The sequence below is a fragment of the Bos indicus x Bos taurus genome, chromosome 11 (assembly GCF_003369695.1).
Source record: "Bos indicus x Bos taurus breed Angus x Brahman F1 hybrid chromosome 11, Bos_hybrid_MaternalHap_v2.0, whole genome shotgun sequence".
NCBI lineage: Eukaryota > Metazoa > Chordata > Mammalia > Artiodactyla > Bovidae > Bos > Bos indicus x Bos taurus.
In genome coordinates, this window is record NC_040086.1 from 91,461,776 (window position 1) to 91,486,633 (window position 24,858).

At 46.9% G+C, this 24,858-nt stretch overlaps 1 protein-coding gene across 6 annotated transcripts in view; it reads right to left on the reverse strand.

Annotated features, from left to right (window-relative positions):
• The window catches only part of LOC113901597 (N-acetyllactosaminide alpha-1,3-galactosyltransferase), a 77,391-nt gene that overhangs the window by 11,544 nt on the left and 40,989 nt on the right, over positions 1 to 24,858 (reverse strand). For 3 of the 6 annotated variants that reach the window (XM_027556160.1, XM_027556159.1, XM_027556162.1), the window contains 5 exons: positions 21,374 to 21,489; positions 10,598 to 10,686; positions 4,061 to 4,096; positions 2,363 to 2,428; positions 1,711 to 1,803 (listed from right to left, as the gene is read on the reverse strand). In XM_027556160.1, the coding sequence (XP_027411961.1) occupies positions 1,711 to 1,803; positions 2,363 to 2,428; positions 4,061 to 4,096; positions 10,598 to 10,677 (275 nt within the window). In that variant the 5' untranslated portion in view covers positions 10,678 to 10,686; positions 21,374 to 21,489. Of the gene's footprint in view, positions 1 to 1,710; positions 1,804 to 2,362; positions 2,429 to 4,060; positions 4,097 to 10,597; positions 10,687 to 21,373; positions 21,490 to 23,479; positions 23,589 to 24,858 lie in introns of those variants that run through there. The other 3 variants (XM_027556157.1, XM_027556156.1, XM_027556161.1) reach the window with 2 other exon arrangements.

Here is a 24,858-nt window from a genome sequence, read left to right on the forward strand (position 1 = left end):
TGCAGATCCCATTGCCACCTGTACGCTGAAGGCTCCTCTTCCCACATCTCCACCACCTATCTTCTGCCACACTTAGGGGCACTGCTACAGACTGACTGTTGTGTCCCCCAAAATTCATGTGTTGAAACCTAAGGGGTGGAGCCTTAGGGAGAGGATTAGGACATGAGGGTGGAGCCCTCATGAATGGGATTAGTGCCCTTAGAAAAGAGACCCCTGAGAGCTCCCTCTCCCCTTCTAGCACGTGAGAGCAAGGTGAGAACACCGTCATGAATATACTAGGAAGTGGGTCCTCATCAGACACCACCCCGTCTGGGGCCTTGATCTTGGACCCCCCAGCCTCCAGAACTGTAGGAAATACATATTTGTTGTTTATAAGCCATCCAGTCTATGGTATTTTGTTATAGCAGCCTGAACGACTGAGATAGGCACCCTATGAATCTCTGTCCAGTTGCCCCACAAGTTGCTGAATCCATACGCATCCCTAGTTGAGCTCATCACCCCTCCTAGACACTTTCCTGGTCAGTGGCACCACCACCCACTGGTCTCTCAGGACTCATGGTCATCCTGGACAGCTCCCACCTCCCTGCTCCCCAAACCACAGCCTTCTAAGTCAGGTTGCTCACAGCTCCTTAATCAATCTTGGCAAACACTACTTACACATCTAGAGCCCCTACAGGACCATGAACTTCTTGATGAACCATGCTGATTGATTTTTCCTGTCTCCTATACCTAACACAATGCCTAGTACAGAATTTTTTACCATGATTCACAGTAAGAAATACATCTCATGTCAAAAACACATGGACATACACATATATACATAGAGGCAAAAATCCACTTAACAATACCTATCCTTCCTCAGGTGATGCCCTGATTTTCTATTGATTTCAATTTTTAAAAGGCTGCTTTAAACCCATTCAGCTAGTTTCTGAACACATTAATGGATAGTGGCCAGTAGTTTGTAAAACACCAGCTAGCATATCATGGGTGTTTGACAAACATTTGTTGTACGCTTGTTTAAAGGATGTACGCATGGCCCTATGAGCTTCTGTAACATCACTGCCATTTTACAGACGAGTTAACTGAATCTCAGAATTTTCTTGCTCTGACTCTAGCTTTGTAGCTTTCCATAATACCCCGTGGCCTATGAGACCCCCTTCCAGCCCCAGTATATTGTGATTCTTCCACTGCCATTGGCTGACTGCTGTCAGAATCATTGTAGTTATTGCTCAAACAAATAACACAACCAGCCTCTCAAGTTTCTCATCTAATCTGGTGTAAAGGTCTGCTGCTGCTGCTGCAGCTGCTGCTAAGTTGCTTCAGTCGTGTCCGACTCTGTGCGACCCCATAGACAGCAGCCCATCAGGCTCCACCATCCCTGGGATTCTCCAGGCAAGAACACTGGAGTGGGTTGCCATTTCCTTCTCCAATGCATGAAAGTGAAAAGTGAAAATGAAGTCGCTCAGTCGTGTCCGACTCTTAGCGACCCCATGGACTGCAGCCTACCAGGCTCCTCCGTCCATGGGATTTTCCAGGCAAGAGTACTGGAGTGGGGTGCCATTGCCTTCTCTGGTGTAAAGGTCTAATAGATGCTAAGTCTCTGTCCCCCTAGTCAGGGCTGTTCTCCATGGCACTGTTGCCTCCATAGCCCCCGCCCCTTTATGCTGAGCTATGGATTTACTGGAAACAGGGCGACACTTCTTTTCTTACAATGGGTTGAACCAGTCCGATAGCTTAAGCTTGCTTTCGTCTTCGTTTCTTTGTTCCTTTTCTTCGTTTATGTCTCCATCTTCTTCATGGTAACTGCGGGTCACACATACAAAGGGAAAAATAAGCTGAGGAAGGCAAGAAGGCTGGCCTATGGTATCAGGATGGTGGCTGAGGACCTTATAAAAATGGTTCCACGGCAGAGAACACCTGCACTAAGTGAATGTCTGGAGAAAGGTTCATGATGCTAAACGTTTATTCATAAAGACCTACTTTTGTTGAAATGGTGCAGGACTCAGCTTGCTTATTATCCTTCCAGGTCAGCACAGTTAGCAATTTAACGACCCAATAACCATCAGGTTATTTCAAGAGGAGGGAAAACTAATAAAACAGTCCTCATAAAAACATTTTAGTTTATGATAGGCTTTCCTGCAGTCCCAACTTTAGCCTGAACTTCATTCACCCTCAAGTTAAATGGGGAAAAAATAAAAACATGACCGCCAAACTCAATGGCCCAGTCCCAACCATGAAATAGAGGCCTCGTGTGTTTCCAATAAGCCAGAAATACAAATGACTGAGGTCATGGCTGTGAAACCATTCTATCTGGACTCTATAGCATTGGGTGGATAAACAGATCACTACACAACCACCTTACCCATTGTTAAACCATCTCGGAAGCCACCAGCCCTTCTGAATGCTGCTGCCACCAACTTCTGGGTTTCTAAGAAATGAGAAAAAATGACAAACATTTTTAGAAAAGGAGGCAGTCCCAAACGGGGGGATTTCCAAACTCTTTTTCTGGTATGTCGTTTAAAATTTTGTTTAAAAAAATCGCTCATTTGTAAAATGAATGCAAGTGACGCTGCTGTAGCTGAACAGGAGGGGATGCGCCTGACGCCACCTAGATCTCCCCTCCCATGGGCAGCCCCCTGCACTCAGCCCATCCAAGGGTCCCTCACAGGGAGAGAAGGAGAAAAATGGAGCGACAAAGTGGGGTTGATGCTAAGCCATAAATCTGCATCCTGGGTCTGCCGCTTACTAGCCGGGTGACTGTGAGAGGACATTTCCCCTCTCTGAATCTTGAGTTTTCTCCTCTGAAAAGTCAGAGATAATAACAACAACAACAATAAGAAACCTACCATGAGGGTGGCTTTGAAGCCTAAATATACGTAGCATACACAAAAGAGCTTTCTAAGATGAAAATTACTGTAGCAAGTCGTAGTCTTTAAACAAAACGGTTCACATTTCCAGGAATGATCTCTTTGGCTAAATGAGGAGAATCTGAGTTGCTACAAAGGTCAGCAGTGACAGACGCAGGAAATCCGAGGGTCTGTAAATCAGTAAGAAGCTCAACCAACTGTAATTAGAAGCCACTTTCACCACGCACATACTGACGCGTCCACACTCCCTGTGAGAGCCTCTCCAGGGTGGGGACCTTCCAGAAGAGGGAAAAGGGGAATCCAGGAAACAATACACTTCAGTTGAACAAATAAGGTGGTGAGGTATGAACAGCATGATAAAAAAGAAACATGCTTTAAAACCCATCTCTTCAAAAAGTGCTTGAAGTAGTTTATGATTAAGAAAGTATGGTTACAATAAATAAGAAAAAAAATACAAGAATAAAAATGAAGCAAGAAGAAATAAACATTTTAGTCACTCAGTAGGCATGTTCACATGACCTTGATCATCTGAGCCACTCTGGGAGAATAAAAATTTTACCTTTATTTTTCTGACTGAGATACTGGTTGAGTGGGTTTGAGCAAATTGCCAAAGTCATATGACATGTAAGCATAAAAGCCAAGATTTAATACCAGGGGAGAAATTGTTTCAAAAATGAAGGTCAAGGAAAGTTCAAGCAGTTGAACATAACACTTTGCTCTGAGCTTCCTGGCAACCAAGCCAAAGATTGAAAACCAAGGCTTGCAGAGTCCTCAAGACCAATAATAACAATACTACCACACCACACACTAGTTCATCAGGAGACCCAAACTTTTTTCCTGATCCTTTATCGCAATGAAATTTCTTGCAAGGGTCTTTATACAACATGTGGTGGGTAGCATAATGGACAATATCTACCCTGATTTTTTTTATAAGCAAGGCAGGAATGTTCTCCAAACAAGACTATCTGAAGAGATAAATACTTGATAAAAAGCAAGGACAAAACATGAGTCATGGCTCTAGAGAGACAAGACTAAGGGGCTGGAGGAATACAGTCCAGACTCCTGAGACCCTTCCCCTCCACCTGTGACCAGAGCTGTGTCACCACCTGCCAAGTTAAGAATGGACTGCAGGGGAGCCAGAGCAGGCAGGCAGGGGGAGAATCCCATAGAAACCCAGAATTAAAAGCACTTACCTTGATGGGTTTATCCAGAACAAAGAGCCTTCTGGGCTAAAAGCAAATGAGACATAAAAATGTATCATATTACTTTTAATTCAGAAAAGCTATTTTGCAGCCATTATCACTGAAGCCCCGGGCCAAATTGAGAGCTTGGGTTTTGGCTACTTCCAGGTTTCCATTCATTTCACATGCTAGCAAAGTAATGCAGAAAATTCTCCAAACTAGGCTTCAACAGTACGTGAACTGAGAACTTCCAGATGTTCAAGCTGGATTTAGAAAAGGCAGAGGAATCAGAGATCAAATTGCCAACATCTGTTGGATCATGGAAAAAGCAACTGAGTTCCAGAAAAACAGCTACTTCTGCTTCCCTGACTATGCTAAAGCCTTTGACTGTGTGGATCACAACAAACTGTGGAAAATTCTGAAAGAGATACAAATACCAGACCACCTGACCTGCCTCCTGAGAAATCTGTATGCAGGTCAAGAAGCAACAGTTAGAACCAGACATGGAACAACAGACTGGCTCAAAATTGGAAAAGGATTATGGCAAGACTGTATATTGTCACCCTGCTTATTTAACTTAAATGCAGAGTCCATCATGAGAAACGCTGGGCTGGAAGAAACACAAGCTGGAATCAAGATTGCTGGGAGAAGTATCAATAACCTCAGATATGCAGATGACACCACCCTTATGGCAGAAAGTGAAGAGGAACTCAAAAGCCTCTTGATGAAGGTGAAGGAGGACAGTGAAAAAGCTGGTTTAAAACTCAACATTCAAAAACTAAGATCATGGCATATGGTCCCATCACTTCATGGCAAATAGATGGAGAAACAATGGAAATAGTGAGACTTTATTTTCTTGGGCTCCAAAATCACTGCAGATGGTGACCACAGCCTACTCCTTGGAAGAAAAGGTATAACAAACCTAGACAATGTATTAAAAAGCAGAGACATTACTTTGCCAACAAAGGTCCATCTAGTCAAGGCTATGGGTTTTCCAGTAGTCATGTATGGATGTGAGACTTGGACCATAAAGAATGCTGAGCGCCAAAGAATTGATGCTTTTGAACTATGGTGTTGGAGAAGACTCTTGAGAGTCCCTTGGACTGCAAAGAGACCCAATCAGTCCATCCTAAAGGAAATCAATCCTGAATATTCATTGAAAGGACTGATGCTGAAACTGAAGCTCCAATACTTTGGCCACCTGATGCAAAAAACTGACTCACTGAAAAAGACCCTGATACTGGGAAAGATTGAAGGCAGGAGAAGGGGATGACTGAGGATAAGATGGTTGGACGGCATCACCGACTCAAAGGACATGAGTTTGAGCAAACTCTGGGAGATAGTGATAAGGAAGCCTGGAGTGCTGCAGTCCATGGAATTGCAAAGAGTCAGACACAACTGAGCAACTGAACAAGAACGAGATTCCTACCTTCCTTTGAGATAAAACCAATGACACCAAGGGACTTTAATCACTTCTGGATTACCCAGAACAAGCAGTGGTCAGAAGATCCCTGGAGAATCTCAAATCTTAGTTTAAAAATAAAAGATGGCAGCTCTCCAATGTCCACAGTGGCTTCACTGAGGGAGAGGGGCTCCCAGATGGCTCCCCTCTTGACTCCTAGTGGGGAACACCACGGCCCATCCCTTGCCCAGGATTTATCTTCCCCCAGAAAACCAATGACTGCCGAGCTGGCACCCTACCACCTCAGAGCCTCCTCAAAGGGGGAGCAGCCTCAAAGGGCATTTCTGAAGCTAACGAAGGCAGTGAAACCATCTGAAGGCATCTACAAGACTGGACCAGTGACCATCTGACTCCTCTAGCAGACCACCTCCCTCCATTCCACAAATACTTTCTGAGCATGTGCCACGTGGCCTGGCGCTGGGGATACAGTGCTGTCTGAGACAGAGTCCCTATGCATCCTGTGGTACAGACAAGCTAGTGCAGAGGTCAGACCCTATATCACACAGCTACGGGACTCCAAACTCCAAGAAGAGCTGTTAAAAAAAAAAGAAGAAGAAGCAAAAGTAACTAGGAGCACTTAACAGGAAGACCTGGAAGGCCTCCCAGAGGAGGGGATAATGTTTTAGCTGAGTTCTCAAGGATGACTACAAGTCCAGGGGAAGAGAAATTAGAAAGAGTGTCTCTTGGAGACCAAAAATATATATGCAAAGGCCCTGAAAAAGGAAGGAGGCATTTAAATGTGCAAGGAAATAAACGAAGAAGTAACTGGAGGTCCCCTTGCTGTAGCCTGCTGTGGATTTTGCCCTTGAAGAGTTTTAGGCAGCAGTGGGACCGGGTCGTCTCTGTAGGCAGCAAGAGAGTAAACGGGGTGACTAGTCAGGAGGTGTTGGCAGTGGTCCAGGCCCAGATCAAGGCAGCCAAAGAGATGGAGAGAGCGGAGTGCGCTGACTTGAGAGATATTTTGGGGGCAAAGGGATAGGACTTGTCGTACTGGATTCTTCCACCGTTCTGTGCACGGAAGCTGTGCCCAATGGTTAAATCTTTCTTGCTTCCTTCTCCCTGTGAATAAAAGGGATAGAGCCTGGTAGAAAGAGTTCTGGACCTGGGCTCAGGCACCTGCCCTGGCTCTGCACCTGTCTGGCCCTAGCTGCCCTCATCACTGAAAAAAAATATAAATGACTAATACTTGTTTCAGACTCTGCCTTCTGCCCCTGCTGGGAGTCCATATCACCTAACCAGAGTGAAATGTATGCCCTCTTTCCTCCTACGGTTACCCCTCTGAGCTCAACACTTGTGGACCAAGTTCTAATATCTCTTGTTTCTAAATCTGTTTATTGATCTGACAATATTCATAACAGCTAATACTTGGCCTGGGACTGTTCTAAGCAATTGATACGTATTAGCTCATTAAATCCTCACAACAATCAACGAAGGAGGTTCTATGCTTCCTCGGAGGCACCTAGGCATTAAGTGGTTTTGTCTAAGATTGGATTGCTAGAAGAAACAGTACTTGAACCTGGGGAATCTGACTCCAGACCCGACAAGAGGGGGTTAGGAAGAAGGGAAAGAGGAGGGAGAGGGCCCTCTGCAACCTAGCACTCAGACCCCCACCAGGTGCTCAGGACATCATTTTGTAGAGTCAGACTTGCCATCTTGTTCCATCTTTCAAATTTGTTATCTTTCCCTTTTCACCCTCCGCTCCCAGAGGCCTGTGACATTTCAGGTCCCAGCAACACCCACCTTGCAGAGCACGACATTTAACACATATTCATCCTTCAAGGCACAATTCAAATGCCCCCTCTCCTGTGGTACAATCTGAGTACAGTGTCTGGCACATAGTAGCTGCTCAATAAATATTTGTAAATGAATGCCTCTCCCCTCCCCCCAAAAAAAGACAGATCGCTGTCTAAGTCGAACATAATCTTCGCCTCCTTGAACTCTCACGGTTCCTTTTCTCTCCCTCTGATATCCTTCCTTCACTTTGCATTGTTGATATTGATGTACACATCTGCTTGCTCCATCTAAAGTTTAACCTCCTGAGGGTAGGAATTCCCTGAGCCTCATACTGTATCCCTCATAGCACGAACAACCAGCTGAAGAAGGAGCCCCGGACAATGAATCAGATCTGAGTTCCAATTAGAACTTGGACATAAATTCACTGCTAAGTCATTTCACCTATTTGGTCTCCATTTTGTCACTTGAAAAATGAGAACCCTCAACTGAAGGAAGGGTTGTATCGTGGGTCAGAGAATAAGCTGTATTCTGATAGCCTCAGACCTAAATCTTCCTGAAAATGTGACCTTGAACCTTCACGTTTAACACTGTGGAGACTCAGTGTGCCTCATCCAGATACATAGACTATGCAGACTAATACTTAGCTTGCAGGGCTATTTTAAGAACTGGAGGGAGTGCCTAGTGCAGTTCCTGGCACATTCGAACGCTCAATAACTAGTAGGTACTATCATCAAAATCACCCTCACCATCATTACTTTATCATAAACGTTTAAATTTTCTTCCATCTCTAAAATTCTAAGGTTTTTTCTTTTCATCCAACCTCAAATCAAACCCTGTCCTGGATGACATTCTTTCAGGATGCTCTATTGGTAATAGTCTCTCTTTACTTATCAGTTGACATGTTTGATTGAGCTACTTTTAAATCTTTTTTAGCTAAAGTGCTGCCCACCTGTCTAAGGTTGGTGCCCTCAGCTCACCTCACACCATCACAAGGCCAGTTCTCAGGGTGGCAAAGAATTTGCTGCCTTTTAAACCTCTTGCAGACATTCAAATAGATTCCCCACATTGAAGAATGATGTGGCTGCAGTCTGGATGCCAGACTATGGCTCTGAAGAGCAGCCAGAAGCTGCTCTAGTTACTGTGTGGGAGAGTGTACCCAGCACGGCAAAATAACCCTCTTTATGGAGGCCAGTGCCAATATGCACATTTGGGCCTTTGGCTCCCATATTTTAATTTTGTGAAGTACCCAAAATTTGGAAGTGTGACTCTGGCTGCAATTCAAAACACCAAGGTTATCCAATCAAGCATTCAGAGCTCGAATGCTGTCAAGGTTACCTACACAAGTATCTCAGCTCAGGGCAGCACCCCAGAGGACGCTCGCTCTTCTGTTGGATTCTTCCACCTGCTGGAGCTCTTCCTTCTATTTGCCAAATCTTACCTCTGAGCAGGTGATGAGAATGGCGGTGATGATGGTGATGGTGATGGCAGCAAACATTTACCGAGTGCACTGCCCTATGTGCTTTATACACAATAACTTATTTAATCCAACAACCCTATGACGCAGGTACTACCACTATGCCCATTTTAAACAACAGGGAAACTTATTGAAAACCAAAGAACAGAGTCGCGAAGTAACTTGCCCAAAACAGAGGAGGTAAGTCATGGCACAGGACCAGCCCCAGGCAGCCTAGTTCCAGACTCCAGCCAGGATACTTCCTCAGCCCTCAAGAAAAGGGAGCCCCAGGGTCCCTGCATCCAACACTGAGTCATCTTTTCTTCGGACTAAGTACCCACAGTTTCCTTCAATTCGAAAGACCTGGTTTGTAGACCCCTTTAACATGGTCACTCTCTAGCTTGTCCTCTTTCTTTTAAAATGAGTTGTTCAGAATGAAACAATAATACTCCAGAAATGGTTAGGTCACCCTGGGGAAAACCAGCTACAGAGTCTAGAGATTCCTCCTTCCACTGATGCACCTGAATGGGCAGTCCCTTTATAAGTAGTCAGGACAGTCCTCCCAGCTCATCAAACCTTAGAATCTAAGAATTGAAAGCGACATTCTAATGTTTATCCAGGCCATCATCTTGAACTTGGGAAGCTACTAAGACCATGAAGATATCAATGGTGACAAGACAGTGCTCCTGGCCCAGAGTTGTATGGTGGCCTTATTTATTTATTTGAATTTATGTATTTTTAATTGGAGGACAATTACAATATTGTGTTGGTTTCCACAACACATAAACATGAATCAGTCATAGGTATACATATGTCCCCTCCCTCTTGAACCTCCCTCCCACCACCCATCCCATCACACCCCTCTAAATTGTCACAGAGCATTGGATTTGATCTCCCTGCAGCATCCAGCAAATTCCCACTGGCTACCTATTTTACATATGGCAATATATATTTTTCAATGCTGTTCTCTCAGTTCATCCCACCCTCTCCTTCCCTCACTGTGTCCACAAGTCTGTTCTTTATGTCTGCATCTCCTGTGCTGCTCTGCAAATACTTTCATCTGTACCATCTTTTTAGATTCCATATGAATGCATTAATATACAACACTTGTTTATCTCTTTCTGACTTATTTCACTATGTCTAATAGGCTCTAGGTTCATCCACCTCTAGGTGTAAGGTGGCCTTTTTGAAAGAAAGGCTGAACTATACTGATGCCTTTTAAAGTCAAAACCATTGTGCATTTTTGTAGCTGCTTGGGGAGACTTCTTTCTGTCAGAAGCCTCTCCAGCTGGAACCTCCGAGGCATTATAGTTTCTCAAAACACACAAAGCAGCTCAAAAATTTGAGGTGAATCCACTGATGAATTTGAAAACTCAGAAATATTTCATTCATTGTGTTTTCCAGAGTTTAAAAAAAAAAAAAACACAGACAAAACACTCAAAAGTTTAGCCAGGCACAAATAAATCACCAGGGACTCTAAGTGTATTTTTGCAGCAAAAGTCAACAACTTTGAGTTGTTCCTTTGAACTTTGCAAATATTTTAGGACTGCAAAAATCAGGGTGAATTTCTCGTGGAATTCCTGTCTGAAATTTCTTAATGCAATTTCCATATCTGGTCATATTTTAATATGACATTTTGGTCTTAATAGGACCTTACTGTTTCTGGCTCTAGTCTTCCCAGAACTGCAAAGCTATATAAAAATTGAGACATTAGGAACATGGCAGGAAGAAAGATAATTAATTCCTTAGAAAGTGCTTGAAGATCTAATGATTTTAAAGACAGTCGTTAAAGTCTAGGGCTCAGGGAAACAGGAAGGAAGAAATCCTAATTTTAATTCAACATGGTGACTTGGCTGATGGAGACGTTCATTAACATCACTTTATCATGTTCCATAATTACCTGTGGATATATTCCCAAAACACAACAATGACAGTTGAGACAACCAGCATTGACAGAATCACTTTTCCTTTGACATTCATTATTTTCTCCTGGGAAAAGAAAAGAAGAGGGGGGGAAATAGATTAAATATAGCAAGAGTGGGATATGATTTTTTTTAAGAAATATTTCTACCCATATCCTTTCTAAAAGGAAAAGGTGATGAACATTTAATAAGCACTGAGGGGCATGTTCTGGGCTTCCCCAGTGGCTCAGCAGTGAAGAATCTGCCTGCAATGCAGGAGACACAAGTTCGATCCCTGGATGGGGAAGATCCCCTGAAGGAGGGCATGGCAACCCACTCCAGTACTCTTGCCTGGAGAATCCCATGGACAGAAGTGTCTGGTGGGCTATAGTCCATAGTGTCACAAACAGCTGGACACGACTGAAGCAACTGGGCACACACACGTGCAAGGAGCAGGCTCTACCTTAAATTGCATGGGTCTGCAATGGCAAATTAGCCAATTCAATGAGCAGATGGGGCTGCCTGAGTTGTGAAAGATGCTAAGGCCACTTTGAGGCTCAGAGGGAAAGTGTCCTGACTGATCACAAGGTCCACCATGGATGTGGGAGAGGGTTTATTGATTTTTATTGGAGTACAGTTACTCTAAACTGTTGTATTAGTTTTCACTGTACAGTAAAGTAAATCAGCTATACACATACACATATCCCCTCATTTTTAGATTTCCTTCCCAGTTAGGTCACCACAGAGCACTGAGTACAGTTCCTCGTGCTACACAGTAGGTTCTCATTAGTTATCTACTTAATACACAGCAGGATCAGTACGTGAACACCAATCTCTCAATTCATCCCATCTCGCCCCTCCCTGACTTGATAACCTTAAATTTGTTCTCTATATCTGTGACTATTTCTACTTTGCAAACAAGTTCATCTGTACCATTTTTCTAGAGTGAGGGTTGAGCTAATGGTTCCCACAGATGCTGGCCTCCTCTGACTTAATAGCATTACCTCTTGGCATGTGACTTTGGGGAATCATCAATTCCATGGCTCTGCTGCCCCTGATATCCTAACTACGTGCTCCCTCATTCAGAGGGGAAAGCATGCTGGTCTTTTACCATTGAGACTCAACCATTTCCCAGGGGAAAGCATGCTGGTCTTTTACCATTGAGACTCAACCATTTCCCTACCACACCCACACAGCTGGTGCACAGTAGGTACATAAATATTTCTTAATTGCTGCATGAAATTGTGATCAAAGGGGGAAGGGGTACTGGGTAGAGAATTACAGCTTGGGAAGTACTTTGATTTGGGTGGTTGGGGAAGGGCTCACTTGGGGAGATGATTTTAAAGCTTCCCATGGGGTGAAGATAGGATGGAAAAGGATGGAAAAGAAAGTCCCATGAGAAGGGATGAGAATATTTCAGAAACAGCATCCATACCAGGCTGACTAGAGAAAAAGCTTCCTGTGTTTGGGAAAACAAAAGCCAAAAACGTGGACAAGATAAAAATAGTGCAGTTGTCCCACCTGAGTGAAAGAGGCAGGGTGGTGGTGGTGATGGCCGGTCGGCAGAGGGTGGGCAGGGGCAGTCAGAGGCTGAAAGGGCATGGAAAGAGGGTGGCGCCCACAAAAGCATCTGAAGCTGGAGAGTCACCCCACCCATCTTCATTCAGAGAAACCCATCTGGGCACTGGGTGTGGGGAACGGATAAAATGACAAGCTAGACTATTCTAATTGCAACAGGGAAGATGGGCTGGAGACTTCCCTGGTGGTCCAAAGAATCTGCCTGCCGATGCAGAGGACAAGGGTTCGATCCCTAGTCTGGGAAGATCCCACATACCGGGCACTCTAAAGCCCTCGAGCCACAACTACTAAGCCTATGTGCTACAACTACTGAAGCCCAACACGCTCAGAGCCTGTGATCCGCAACAAAAGAAGCCATTGCAACGAGAAGTCTGTGCACGACAACTAAAGAGTAGTCCCTGCCCACCACAACTAGAGAAAGCCCTTGCATAGTAACAAAGACCCAAGGCAACCAAAATTAAATCAATAAAATTTTTTAAAAAAGAGGAGATGGGCTGGCTCAATGGTTGGTTTCATTCAAAACATACTTTGGAGAGAGAATTGATAGGATTTGGCTGGTAACTTAGTCATTAGGGATGAAGGAAGAAATAAGGTTTCTGCTTAAGCAGGTAGGTCGTAGCATTTAGTCAGATTGGTTAGAGGAGGAATAGGCTTGAAGGAAAATAAGATGAGTTCCCTCTTGGATATGTGAATTTCAAAGAGTGTGTGAACACCTGAATGGAGACTCACAGGCAAGCGGAACTCAAGTCTGAAGTTCATCAGAGAACTGTGGGCAGGCTGTGCAATTGGGGGAGTGTCCATAGACCAAGGATGATATTTAACATGAAGGGAATAAACTCAATTACCAAGGAGATAATGGAGAGAGACAAAAGGGAAGGAGGGCCCTGGGCTGAAGCTTAAAAATGCCGACACTCGAAGGTAGGACAGAGAAGGGGGCAAGAAGGAGAGGGCCAGCAGGTGGAGGAAACGTGAGAGTAGACATCAGGGAGCCAACATCATCACCTTGGAGAGACCACTTGTGCAGAAACTGACTGACAACATGAAGCCAGTCAGGCTCTCCTGTCCCATTCTCTCACAGCCTCACACCTTGTGTTCTGTAAACAACAATATTGCTGACCTTTGTAGCACTGGGCCTTCGCACCTACCTGGCCATGGGCCACTTATATCTGTCTTAGTATATCAGTAGTCTTTGAAAACTTGCTGCTGCTGCTTCTGGGAGAGAATAAACATGTCTGCAGTCCCTCCGGCTCCTTGAGTCTTCTTCCAGCTTCCCTAGTTGTGTCTTAGCTACCCTGGGTCCAGTGAACCGTGTGAGTGGCAAGACATCACTCCCTACCCCCAACCACCAGCGTAGCCCCCTTTCCCTCCTCCGGCTCCCCCATCATTGTGTTCACGTTGCTGCACATATCACCTTGGGTGGCAGCTCACATGGCAACATCCACATTTGGCTCCATCTCCTCTGATCTTCTTATTCAACCCTGAATCCCCTGTACCTTCAAAGAGCCAGAGGAGGCCGTCACCTAGTGAGTGTGTGAAATAAAATGAGAAGGCACCAGGACAGTCCTTCGTGGGACAGGTTATTCTCTAACTCTTTTCAAAGAGGGTTCTGAAATGATTCCTGGCTTGGATCTCCTGTGCTCCATCACCTTTATTATTTTCTTTTTCCTCCCTACTTTTTAAACAACTTTTTGGCCTCACCGAGTGGTATGTGGGATCTTAGTTCCCTGACCAGTGATAGAACCTGCACCCACCTCCTGCATTGGAAGAGCGGAGTCTTAATCACTGGACTGCCAGGGATAGTCCCTTCATCACTTTTATTATTAAATGCAGTTAAAAAAGAGGAAGTGTGGGATTACCAGCCATGACATTTCTTGCTTAGAAAGTGAGCTCTGTTTGGCAATGGAAAAGCCAGGGCTGAACTCCAGGTCATAACTCACCCTCCCGCTTTCAGATACAACTGTGACCAGTGGTGTTCCAGAGACCATGAGAAGATTGACCTGCTAGGCCACAGGGACACCTCAGTTTGAGCTTCTTCCCTGTGAATACCTCATGAGCTGGTACACAGAGCCCAGGACCCAAGGCAAAGTTACAAAATGCAGACGAATGCTTGCAACTCATCCTGGCTGCTAGGAAAAGCCACTTGATTTCTACATCAATACCATGAGCATTGCGTGCAAGGAAAGGCCAGGGTTTGGAAACAAACAGGTCTGGACTGAAACTGTGGCCACCCCACTCTACTGCTATGGTCCCTCCCAGAGAAATGTGGACGGTGATTAGAACACAGGAGTCTGGGAGTGAAGTAGGGATTTGAGACATACAAAACTGGCTACCTCCAAACACAAAGCAGCTTCTCAGACCCTCATCTGACTCCAGCAAGCTCTGAAAACTGAAAGCCTGTTTATAATTCAATTGACATCCAGGCCCTAACTGATGTGAGGCTATTTATAATCTTTATCCCTCTTGGTGAGGCTGTTTAAATGTTTCTTTGTATAAATATTGATGTATTTTGTTATGTGCTGCTGCTGCTGCATTGGGACATTACATAATATATGATAAATACTCTGCATACAAAAAAAAAAAAAAAATTCTGAATTCCAACATATTTGGCCTAGGGATTCAGAAAAGGGACGCTGGACTTGTAATGGACCATATTAGATAGGTTTCCTCATCTTTAAAATGGGGGAAAAATGGGGATGGTTGCAAGAGATGGCATCTGTAAAATGCTTAGCATTGTGCCTGGCACCCTGTAAATGCTCAAAAATTGCCAGTTCTTCTTACTGGTGTCCATCAAACGGGCTGTTGGGAGGATCCAATGAAGAAAGCAAAGAGCCTGGTACTCAGCAAAAGCTCAGAACATATTTGAGAGAAAAGAATCGGGTTTTGCTAGACAATAAAGTGCAAATCGACGCAAATTAGGGACGCTGAAGGTCTATCCATCTGTTCTGTGCTGCAGCCTGGTTAAGAGCTCTTTGGAAAGGCCAGGCAACTTTGATTTTCTTTGATCAAGCCCCAGCCATCTGAAGCTTTATCAACCCCACCTGCTGAGGATCAAACACAAATTTTCTCCCAGTGTAAGAAACATTAAACACACAACTCTCGTGGTAGAGAACACTGACACGTACATCAGGGACACCCCTCATCTCCTCTCCAAATGCAGGTGTTTGATTTTTTTTAATCTCAGAAATTAGCCCCAGAGACAACTCTTGAAGCCCATTTTTAATATTTTTCTTCTTTTTTTTATATTTTATTTTTTAGCTTTACAATATTGTATTGGTTTTGCCATAGATCAACATGAATCCGCCACAGGTATACACGTGTTCCCCATCCTGAACCCTCTAATGTTTTTCTTATTTTTTAAATTTTGGCTGCTCTGGGTCTTCCTTGTAGAGCGCAGGCTTAGTTGTCCAGCAGCTCGTGGGGCCTTAGGTCCTGGACCAGGGATCAACCACCAACCCCTGCATTAGAAGGGATTCTTAACCTGCAGATTCTTAACCACCAGACCACCAGGGAAGTCCCTTGGAGCCCATTTCTTTCTGGATCCTATAAATGACTTGAATCTGCTGACTTTTTGCTGTGGTCAGGTGTCACTCTTGTTAAAAGACTCACAGTTGGAAGCTGGCCAAATGAGTCAATCTCGAGTCCTTCAGCAAAGCACTGGCTACAGAAGGGTTGGCAGGGAGGCCAGTGGGTCTTTGAAAACATTTTCATTTTTCTCTCTGGATATGATGAGGCATTTGGCAGGCAATGTGGTCTAAAATCCCTTCACTGATGTGTTTGTCTCTCAGAATTTTCAAAACTGCATCTTTCTGAAGACTGGTAGTTGACTATCTTACCCACCAAGTAGGAAATGTGGGCTTGCTTCTAAATAGCCCATTTAAGGAGTAGAGCATAGAATTAGGCCCTGTGTGTGCTCAGAAGATCCAGGGGATCTTCTCAACCCAGGGCCTGAACCCGCGACCCCTGCACTGCACCCTTTCCTTGTTGCTCAGATGGTAAAGAGTCCACCTGCAATGCAGGAGACCAGGGTTCAATCCGTGGGTAGGGAAGATCCCCTGGAGGAGAGCATGGCAACCCACTCCAGTATTCTTGCCTGGAGAATCCCATGGACAGAAAAGCCTGGTGGGCTACAGTCAGTGGAGTAACATACAGTCGGACACGACTGAGCGACTAACACAAACCTCCCCTGCATTGTAGGCAGATTCTTTACCACTGAGCCACCCAGGAAGCCCCTCAATTAGGCCCTACAGGGTACAAACATCCTGTCTTATATGGGAGAGTGTGACTATCTGAGTCACCTGGCCCCACCCCTCAGAGGATCAGGTGAGCCCAGCCAGGCCCAGTTCCACCTGAGCCCTCCCAGCATCTCTCAGCCCTCTTGTCAACGGCGTTGGCAATTTCTCTCTGAATCCAACCTACCACCCACACAGGCCGCTCCTGGGCCACTCCCAGGACTCAGCCCTTACCATGGCTTCCAAATAAAACCACCCCCACTCCTGAAACATGTACAGATGGTGCTAACAACCCCAGTGCATTTCGCAAGGCTGGGTCACACTGTCATTTCTCCACCTTCCTTACCCCCTTCCCCTGCCTCCTTTTCTGCTTCTGTTTCCCTGGAGCGTCAGACTTTTCCATGAGGCCCATAAATTAATTCTTCCACACAGACGATACACACACCCACGGCTTGAGAGAATCTCATCATTTCACCCCATCTGGTATAAGCCCAGGTATTCCTTCCCAGCAAAACTCCTCTCTGAAGGGAAGTCTAGTGGCCCTTGTTTTCCCCATCTCACATCAGGGGGAGAGGTGAGCTTCTCAGCTGAATCACTGGGCACTCAGAAGCCCTGGAAAAGCCATTATCTGGGACAGAGCAGGGGGAAAGTAGCGCCTTCCCGCAGGCTATATCCTCCTCTCTGCCTGTGATTCATCGTCCCCTGTCCCTGGAACACATCCCGTCCTGCAACCTCGAGCCGCAGTCACTTCTGGACCACTGCATGGGGTCGAGAGACTCAAAACGATTCGCATCAGACAGTGACAAGTGTTGCAAAGGAAACAAAGCAGGTGAGGGTGCGGGTGGTGGGGCAGGAGAGAGGGCCAGGAACTGACTATTAGTCACCCTTCGGGAAACTTCCTATCATTCATCTTCCACATCCTCCATTGTAACATTTAGTTCCAGCGTTCCGGGCAGAAATGAGTCTGGCAGCTAAGGCTGTGCAGCCCTAGACGCACACCCCAGGCAAGTTCTCTGGCTCTGAGCCTCTGTTTACACAGACAAAATGGAGCTTCAAATACGCCCCCATTTAGGGTTCTTGAAAGGACAAAAGGAGACCGTGTTTACGCAGCACTTTGTCCTGGTGGGCAGTAAATGCTCCACAAACCGCAGTTGAAATGAGGACGCTGCTTTTTTTAGGGGAAAGATTCAGAAGCACGTGGCTCCATCGGAGACTGCAGGACCCAGAAGGGTCACAGGCGGGCCCTCCCCGCCTGCGGACTGATGTGATAGTCAGCTCCACTCCCCACTGCCCCCAGCTCAGGGTCCCGCGGACATCACGTTTGACCCCATGGCCCACGATGGGGAGGGGAAGAAGAGGAGGCTCAAATGGCACCCCCAGCGGCCACATGAAGTGGCTTTGTGAACTGAGTCATGGTTTCTCTGACCTCAGTCTCCCCGTCCTTGAAACAAGTCCTGTGAACTTAACTTTCCACCACAGTCTTTCTTGATTGACCCGGGACCTGGCAATAAATCAGCCAGAAGGCTGGAAATCTCATTGCCGAGAGGACAGGTTCACTCAGCCACACCAAGCTCATCTTTCTGCAATAGCCCCAGTTTCTTGGAAGTGATGATCATGAGAGAAGACTGCCAACCAAGTCATGTTGAGTCCACAGGTCAACTGACCTGGAAGCTTATGCAACCTCCATGTCAGGCCCCTTGGCAAACTGGGCCTGCTCTCCCTTTGGGGTGGGGACTGGTTAAGGCTCAAATGCTTCCCGGAGATGAGATGCAGCCCTGTCTGGGGGAATCATACCAGTCCTGGGGCTGCAGGTGGGGCCTGGGTCCTGACCCCACTCCCCACAGGTGGGCCTTGCTGAGCTCCCAGGAGCCCCTCACTGTGATTCAGAGAAGGAGCTGAACTAACTGCTGTTCTGCTCCCCACTTGGGGGTCTCAGGGGTCACCGTAATCCAGACTTCACAGCTACCTGGTGCCCATATTCCCCCAACACACCCCTACCACCCCATCCAGGATGGAAGAGCTGAGTTCCCTGGAGCTCTGGCTGGAGTCACCTGAGCAGGAAACTGCCAAGCGATTCACAGCCATGGCATCACCAATAACAAGCTGTGAAGCTGAAAGAAACTCTTCTAAACTCGAGGTAATAAAATGCAACCTTTGATTTAACCAAGCTAGAGGCAAAACTCCAGTACTCTTGCCTGGAAAATCCCATGGACGGAGGAGCCTGGTAGGCTGCAGTCCATGGGGTCTCTAAGAGTTGGCACGACTCAGCAGCTTCACTTTCACTCTTCACTTTCATGCATTGGAGAAGGAAATGGCAACCCACTCCAGGGTTCTTGCCTGGAGAATCCCAGGGATGGGGGAGCCTGGTGGGCTGCCGTCTATGGGGTTGCAGAGTCGGACACACTGAAGTGACTTAGCAGCAGCAGCAGCACAGGCAAAAACTGATTTGTCTTCTTTTTGTCTCAATTTAAAATGTTATTACAAAGTCAGCAAAGAGGCAGTCCAAGAGTTTGCAGCCAAAATATAACAGGTGCATCCGACAGCTGAGTAATACTAATCATTTTTATATTATCTTCACACTTTATTACAATGTTATTTTCTGGATTTTTTCCTATGGAGAGCATTTGTCTGTTTTTGTTATATGTTTGGATGTCTCCTCCTTTCCTAAATACGGTCAGTCTTCTGTACCCATGGGTTTCATCTGCAGATTCAACCAACCACAGATCAAAAACTTTAAAAAACAAAAAATTCCAGGAAAGCCTCAAAAAGCAAAACTCGAATTTGCTGCGTGCAGGTAACTATTTACATAGCATTTACCCTGTACTAGGTATTCTAAGTCGGAGAAGGCAATGGCACCCCACTCCAGTACTCTTGCCTGGAAAATCCCATGGACGTAGGAGCCTGGTGGGCTGCAGTCCATGGGGTCGCTAAGAGTTGGACATGGCTGAGTGACTTCACTTTCACTTTTCCTTTCATGCATTGGAGAAGGAAATGGCAACCCACTCCAGTGTTCTTGCCTGGAAAATCCCAGGGACAGTGGAGCCTGATGGGCTGCCGTCTATGGGGTCGCACAGAGTCGGATACAACTGAAGCGACTTAGCAGCAGCAGCAGCAGGTATTCTAAGTAATCTTGAGGTGATTAAAAGTAAATGGGAAGATGTATGTGGGTAGTATGTAAATACCATACCATTTTATGTAAGGGACTTGAGTGTCCCTGGATTTTGGTATCTGCGAGGGTCTCGGAACCAATCCCCAGTGGATACCAAGGGATGATGGCATTTACTTCCACTTTGCATTCTTTTTCCTAAAGGGAGCCTGGAAATGGAATAAACTTCTGGCCCTGCAACACTTGGATGCCCCTCAACTGAACCAGGCCACGGCCTGGGCTAAACGCTTTCCCAGCAGTCTCTCGGGTAAGCCTCATAATGACCCTGTGAAGGCACTCTAATATTATCCTCATTTTACAGACATGAAAATGGAGGCTCAGAAAGGTTAAGTGACTTGCCCAGTGTCACACAGCATAAAGCAGTGGGGCCAGGATTCAGGTCCAGAGATCTGGCCTCCAGTGCTCACCCTTGTATCTCTTGTGTCCTCAGCAGACATGCAGGCTCACCCGCAGGTTCATCAGCCAGCTCTGAGGCCCATCCTTTCGTTTTGCCTTTCCTGGTTGCATGAGTGGGTACGTGCTTGCTAAGTTGCTTCAGTGTCCGACTGTTTTGTGACCTTTGGACTGTAGCCCACCAGGCTCCTCTGTCCATGGGATTCTCCAGACAAGAATACTGGAGTGGGAAGCTGTGCCCTCCTCCATGGGATCTTCCTGACCCAGGAAGATGGCTCCTGCCTCTCTTACGTCTCCTGCATTGGCAGGTGGGTTCTTTACCACTAATACCACCTGGGAAGCCTGCCTTTCACGGTTATCACTAAGCAACTGGCCCAAAGCTAGCCAATCACAGGCTTCCTTGGACCAGCTGGTGCGCCTACTCGGTTCAGCGCCTCTGCCATTTCCAGGTGCCTCCTGTGTACCTGGCATTTGAGCCTTCCTTACTCTATCCTGTTCGTCCCTCATCCTGGGCAGCACAGTAGCTTTATAGCTGAGGAAACTGAGCTTTCACAAAGGCTGAGATCACTGGGCTTACCCTCAAGGTGGTGATGGGGGGATGCTGTGTTTGAAAAGCAGACCCTCTGCCCTCCTGGCCCAGCTCCTGGCAGGGAGGTGGTGCTGGGGGTGAGGAGAGAAAGTTCTGCTTTTACCCTGAAATCTCTCTAAACTGGTGGGCATTAGGGAGAGATGCTCCCTGTTAGAAGAAACATGGTATAATTTGTGGGGGGAAAAAGGTACATGGACGTGTTTCCAGTTATGTTTTTCATTATAAGGGTCAAAGTAAACACAGATAGAGGAAACTAAGAGACAAGCCTCAGACTAAATATACGACTAGCTGTTGCTCCAGTCACCACAGATGGAATAACCTGTTTTTGGAGGGATTCTCACAATGCCCTTTCTAGAATCCCCTTCAGGAAATCTGAAGCCTGGGTCCAGCCAGCTTTTCCTTGCTGCCTGATCCAGGAATCATTGCGCAAGAGTTTTCCCAGGAGAAATAAGGCGAGGTAAATGAAGGGTCAGTGCTACCCCAAGAGGGCTCTGCATGCACAAGCCCTCCTACCCCTGCATTGGCACTTTGAGTCCCAGAAAAACCCCAGGCTGCAGCCCCGCCCTGTGAGGTCCTGCCAGGGGCAGCAAACTCCAGCAGAGCTTCCAGGGACGGAGCCAGCACCCCGCCAGCACCCACTTCTAGATCCAGCGCTGGGAGAAGAGGACTTTGTTGTCTTCCAGAACGACTGGAGGATTCCAGCAAGAAGCCAGGGGGAGAGTGGGCTTCCTCCCCCAGGAGTGTCCACACTGCAGCTGACTCACGATACCCCCAGGGACCCTGACCCAGCAGAGGTAGATCATTCCACTGTGTCACATACCTCATCGTCTGCTTCTCTCCTCCTAGAGTAAAAGGCAAAAGTACCAAGTTCTATTGAGCTCCGTTCTGCAGAAGGAGGCAGGGCTGGGAGGAAGCGAAGGTGCAGCCTTCTGACTCCTGTCAAAAGAATAAGCAGCTGTTTCAGGAAGAGGGGGTGGGCGGATCCCGCAGCCGTCAGGGGCTTTGTTCCTTGCTGGTCCTGGGAAGTGGGCTGTTTATCAGGCCTGTTGACTCAGAGCTGCATGCCAAAGGCAGAGACGTTCCTCTCTCGGTGCCGGTGCCGAGGAAGGGCCCAGCCTCCCTCACCAAGCGAAACTACAGGTCCAAACTCGGCCTGGCGTTGGTGGAAGGAAAGCCACCACCCTCAGGACAGACAGCAGCGTCACCCACTCCTGGCGAAAACAAGAACCATTCTGAACCTGAACACCCCAAGTGACAACCACCAGGAACAGCTGGTGGAGAATTAAAAAAGAAAAAAAAACAAAAATGCAGAGGGGTGGCTGAAGGAGCGAGTCCTCGAGACTCCTGCTGAAAGGCTACCCAAACGTCCCTCCACATGGAGCCTCTCCCCCACATCCTGTAGGCTTTCCGTTTTGTTTGAACACTATTTTAATAGAAAGTACTGAGATCTCCCGCATCATGAGCTGAGCTTTAAGAACTTTAAAAAGGTCAATGAGGACGAGCCCTGCTCTTGGACTGAATAATGCTTAACCCTTCCCACACCCTCCTCCTGATCCCAAAATAGAATTATCCAGATGGAAGGGACCTCACAGCGGTCCCTTCAACAATTTTCAAATGTTCCATAGCTAAAGCTTTTTTTTTTTTTTTTTTAAGAAAAACAAAACAATAATCACATGCTGTCATTCTCAAAATCCTACTATGTAAAACAGAGGACACAGGGGGCTTTGGTTGATGCAGGGAAATGAAGCTTAAAACCCTCCTACCCATCCCTTCCAAGTGGCCCCAGATACCTCCTTGGGAGTACAGACTGGGCACCCAGACAGACTATGGAAAGGGGAACAAAACCAGACAGAGAGGGGCCAAGGACTACCCACCCCAGCCTCCAACGCAGGCCTGCCTCCTTCAGCCTCTTCCTCCTGTTTTCCAGAGGAAATTTCAAGAGGTGTGACAAGAGCTAGCCCACCAACAGTCTGCAGGGTCTGGAAGTCCTGCTTAACTGCTTGTTTAAATCCTTCCTGCTGGCATCTACTACAACCAAACCAACCACCTCTTACGAGCCTATCATTCCACCCCAGGTCTGTACTCCCAACGAAAGTGCACATCAGCTCACCCAGACACGTGGACTAGAACATTCATAGCGCATGGAAAACTGGAAATGACCCCACTGCCCACCATCAGACAGATCAGGTGTGACCAAGTGTAGGCATCCACGTACATCAGGGAGAAGGAACCGGCTACAGCCACTGACATCACCAGGATGAAGCTCCCACACACACGGCGCTGAGCGAAAGGAGCTCTGGACGGATTCCACGTATTTAACATTCAGAGGTGAAATCAACCCTTGGTGCTAGAAGTCAGAGTCGGGGTGGGCGAGACTAGGAAGGGGCCCCGAGGGAGTTCCCAGGGGGCTGGTCATGTCATTTCTTGAGCCGGGTAGTGGTGACACAGGTGTGTGTCCACTTTGTAAAATTCATCACAAACACGCCTTTCTGTGTATATATGAAGAGCAAATATGAACAGAAAACTTCCTGCTGGAAACTGCCTTCGCTTGGGCGTTCTGGCTTCCCCTGACTTTGGCTCGCAGGACATAGGGTCCTGGGTAGACCTGCAGTTTCCTTCTCTGGGGTTCAACACCCCAATTCTGAGCACCACGGAGCATCTCTCTACAGGTTCAGAGAAAATTTGCGGTTGTAAATGATCCAGGCATCTGGACTGTGGTCAGCGGACAAAGGAAAGGGGAACAGCGTTTAGAAGCTAAGGAGCTAGGCCAAGACAGATTGGTCCTGCCGACAAGCAGCCCCCAATCACACAGGTCTCCCCCTTTACTGTTTACAAAACAGCCTCTCCCTTTATCTCGGTGGGTCCTCAGGCTCACCCACCCCGTGGTCAGGAAAGTGAGAGAGGCTCTGAGACCTCCATGACTTACTCGAGGTCACCAGCCGGTGGGTCTTTGCTGCCCTTCCTCCTGCCTCCAGGAGGACTCTCTCCAGGTTATGGAATCAGAGGCTCCAGGTGGGTTATCTACAGCTCAACAGACCATGTAAAACTGGAAGGCAGAAGATTCATCTTCCAGGAGATCCAACAGGATCTTTGTTTTTCCCTAAAGCAACCTGAGGCTAAGGACTCTCAAAACAATGGAACGCATACCTGTGGTCATTCTTTAATTGGGAGGCAGGGAACTGGAGCAAGTAAGCCTCAGGCCATGTCGCTCCACTGATCAAAGGAGGCCAGAGGCTGTCCAGGTAAGTGAGTGAAAGTGAAGTCGAACAGTTGTGTCTGACTCTTCGAGACCCTATGGACTATAGCCTACCAGGCTTCTCCGTCCATGGGATTTTCCAGGCAAGAGTACTGGAGTGGGTTGCCATTTCCTTCTCCAGGTAAGAGCCTGGAACCATTCCCAGCCAGGCTGACTAATCTCATCATTCAATAAATCACTAAGGCCCCTTTCAACAATGATAGTCCAGGGACGGTCAGATGACCGCCAGCATTGAGTGACTATCTCTTGGCCACACCCATAGTCAAAGGATCACAGGGCCTCAGAGTTGCAGCCAACATAAAAAGGTGCAGCCCAGGCGTGGGGTGCCCTAGCTTCACATCCCAGACCCCTTTCAGCTGGGAAACACAAAAGTCCAGATCCCCACCCTGCTTACCTCTGTGGGCATGAGGATTAAGTGTTCCCAGAAAAGCTTGCTACAGACACAAAGGTCGCAGGCTATTGCTGTTTGTTTAAACCTAAATGTGTTCCGGGCAGTTATAAAAGACATTCTTGGTGATGCTTGTGACTGATGGAACAAGCTGGTTGGTTTCCTCTTCTGTGTGTTGGAGATAATCACAGTCCCCACCTTTCAAGGTGGATGAGGAGCTTACAGCGTGGTGGTTCTGAATGTGGACTCTGGGTCCAAGCCGCCTGGGTTTGAGTCCCAGCTCTGCCCTGTATGCTGTGCAATCCTGGGCAATTTACTTAACTTCTGTGTTTCTACAGCTGTAAGAGGGGATAATAGCAGTTGGGTGGTAGGCGGCACGTATAAAGGTATAGACATGCATGTTACCCATTATTGCAAGAATTAAGGAACTACTCCTTGGAAAGTGCTTGAGGTTCTCAACTGCCCATAGACTCTCAGATCAGATCAGATCAGATCAGTCGCTCAGTCGTGTCCGACTCTTTGCGACCCCATGAATTGCAGCACGCCAGGCCTCCCTGTCCATCACCAACTCCCGGAGTTCACTCAGACTCACGTCCATCGAGTCAGTGATGCCATCCAGCCATCTCACCCTCTGTCGTCCCCTTCTCCTCCTGCCCCCAAT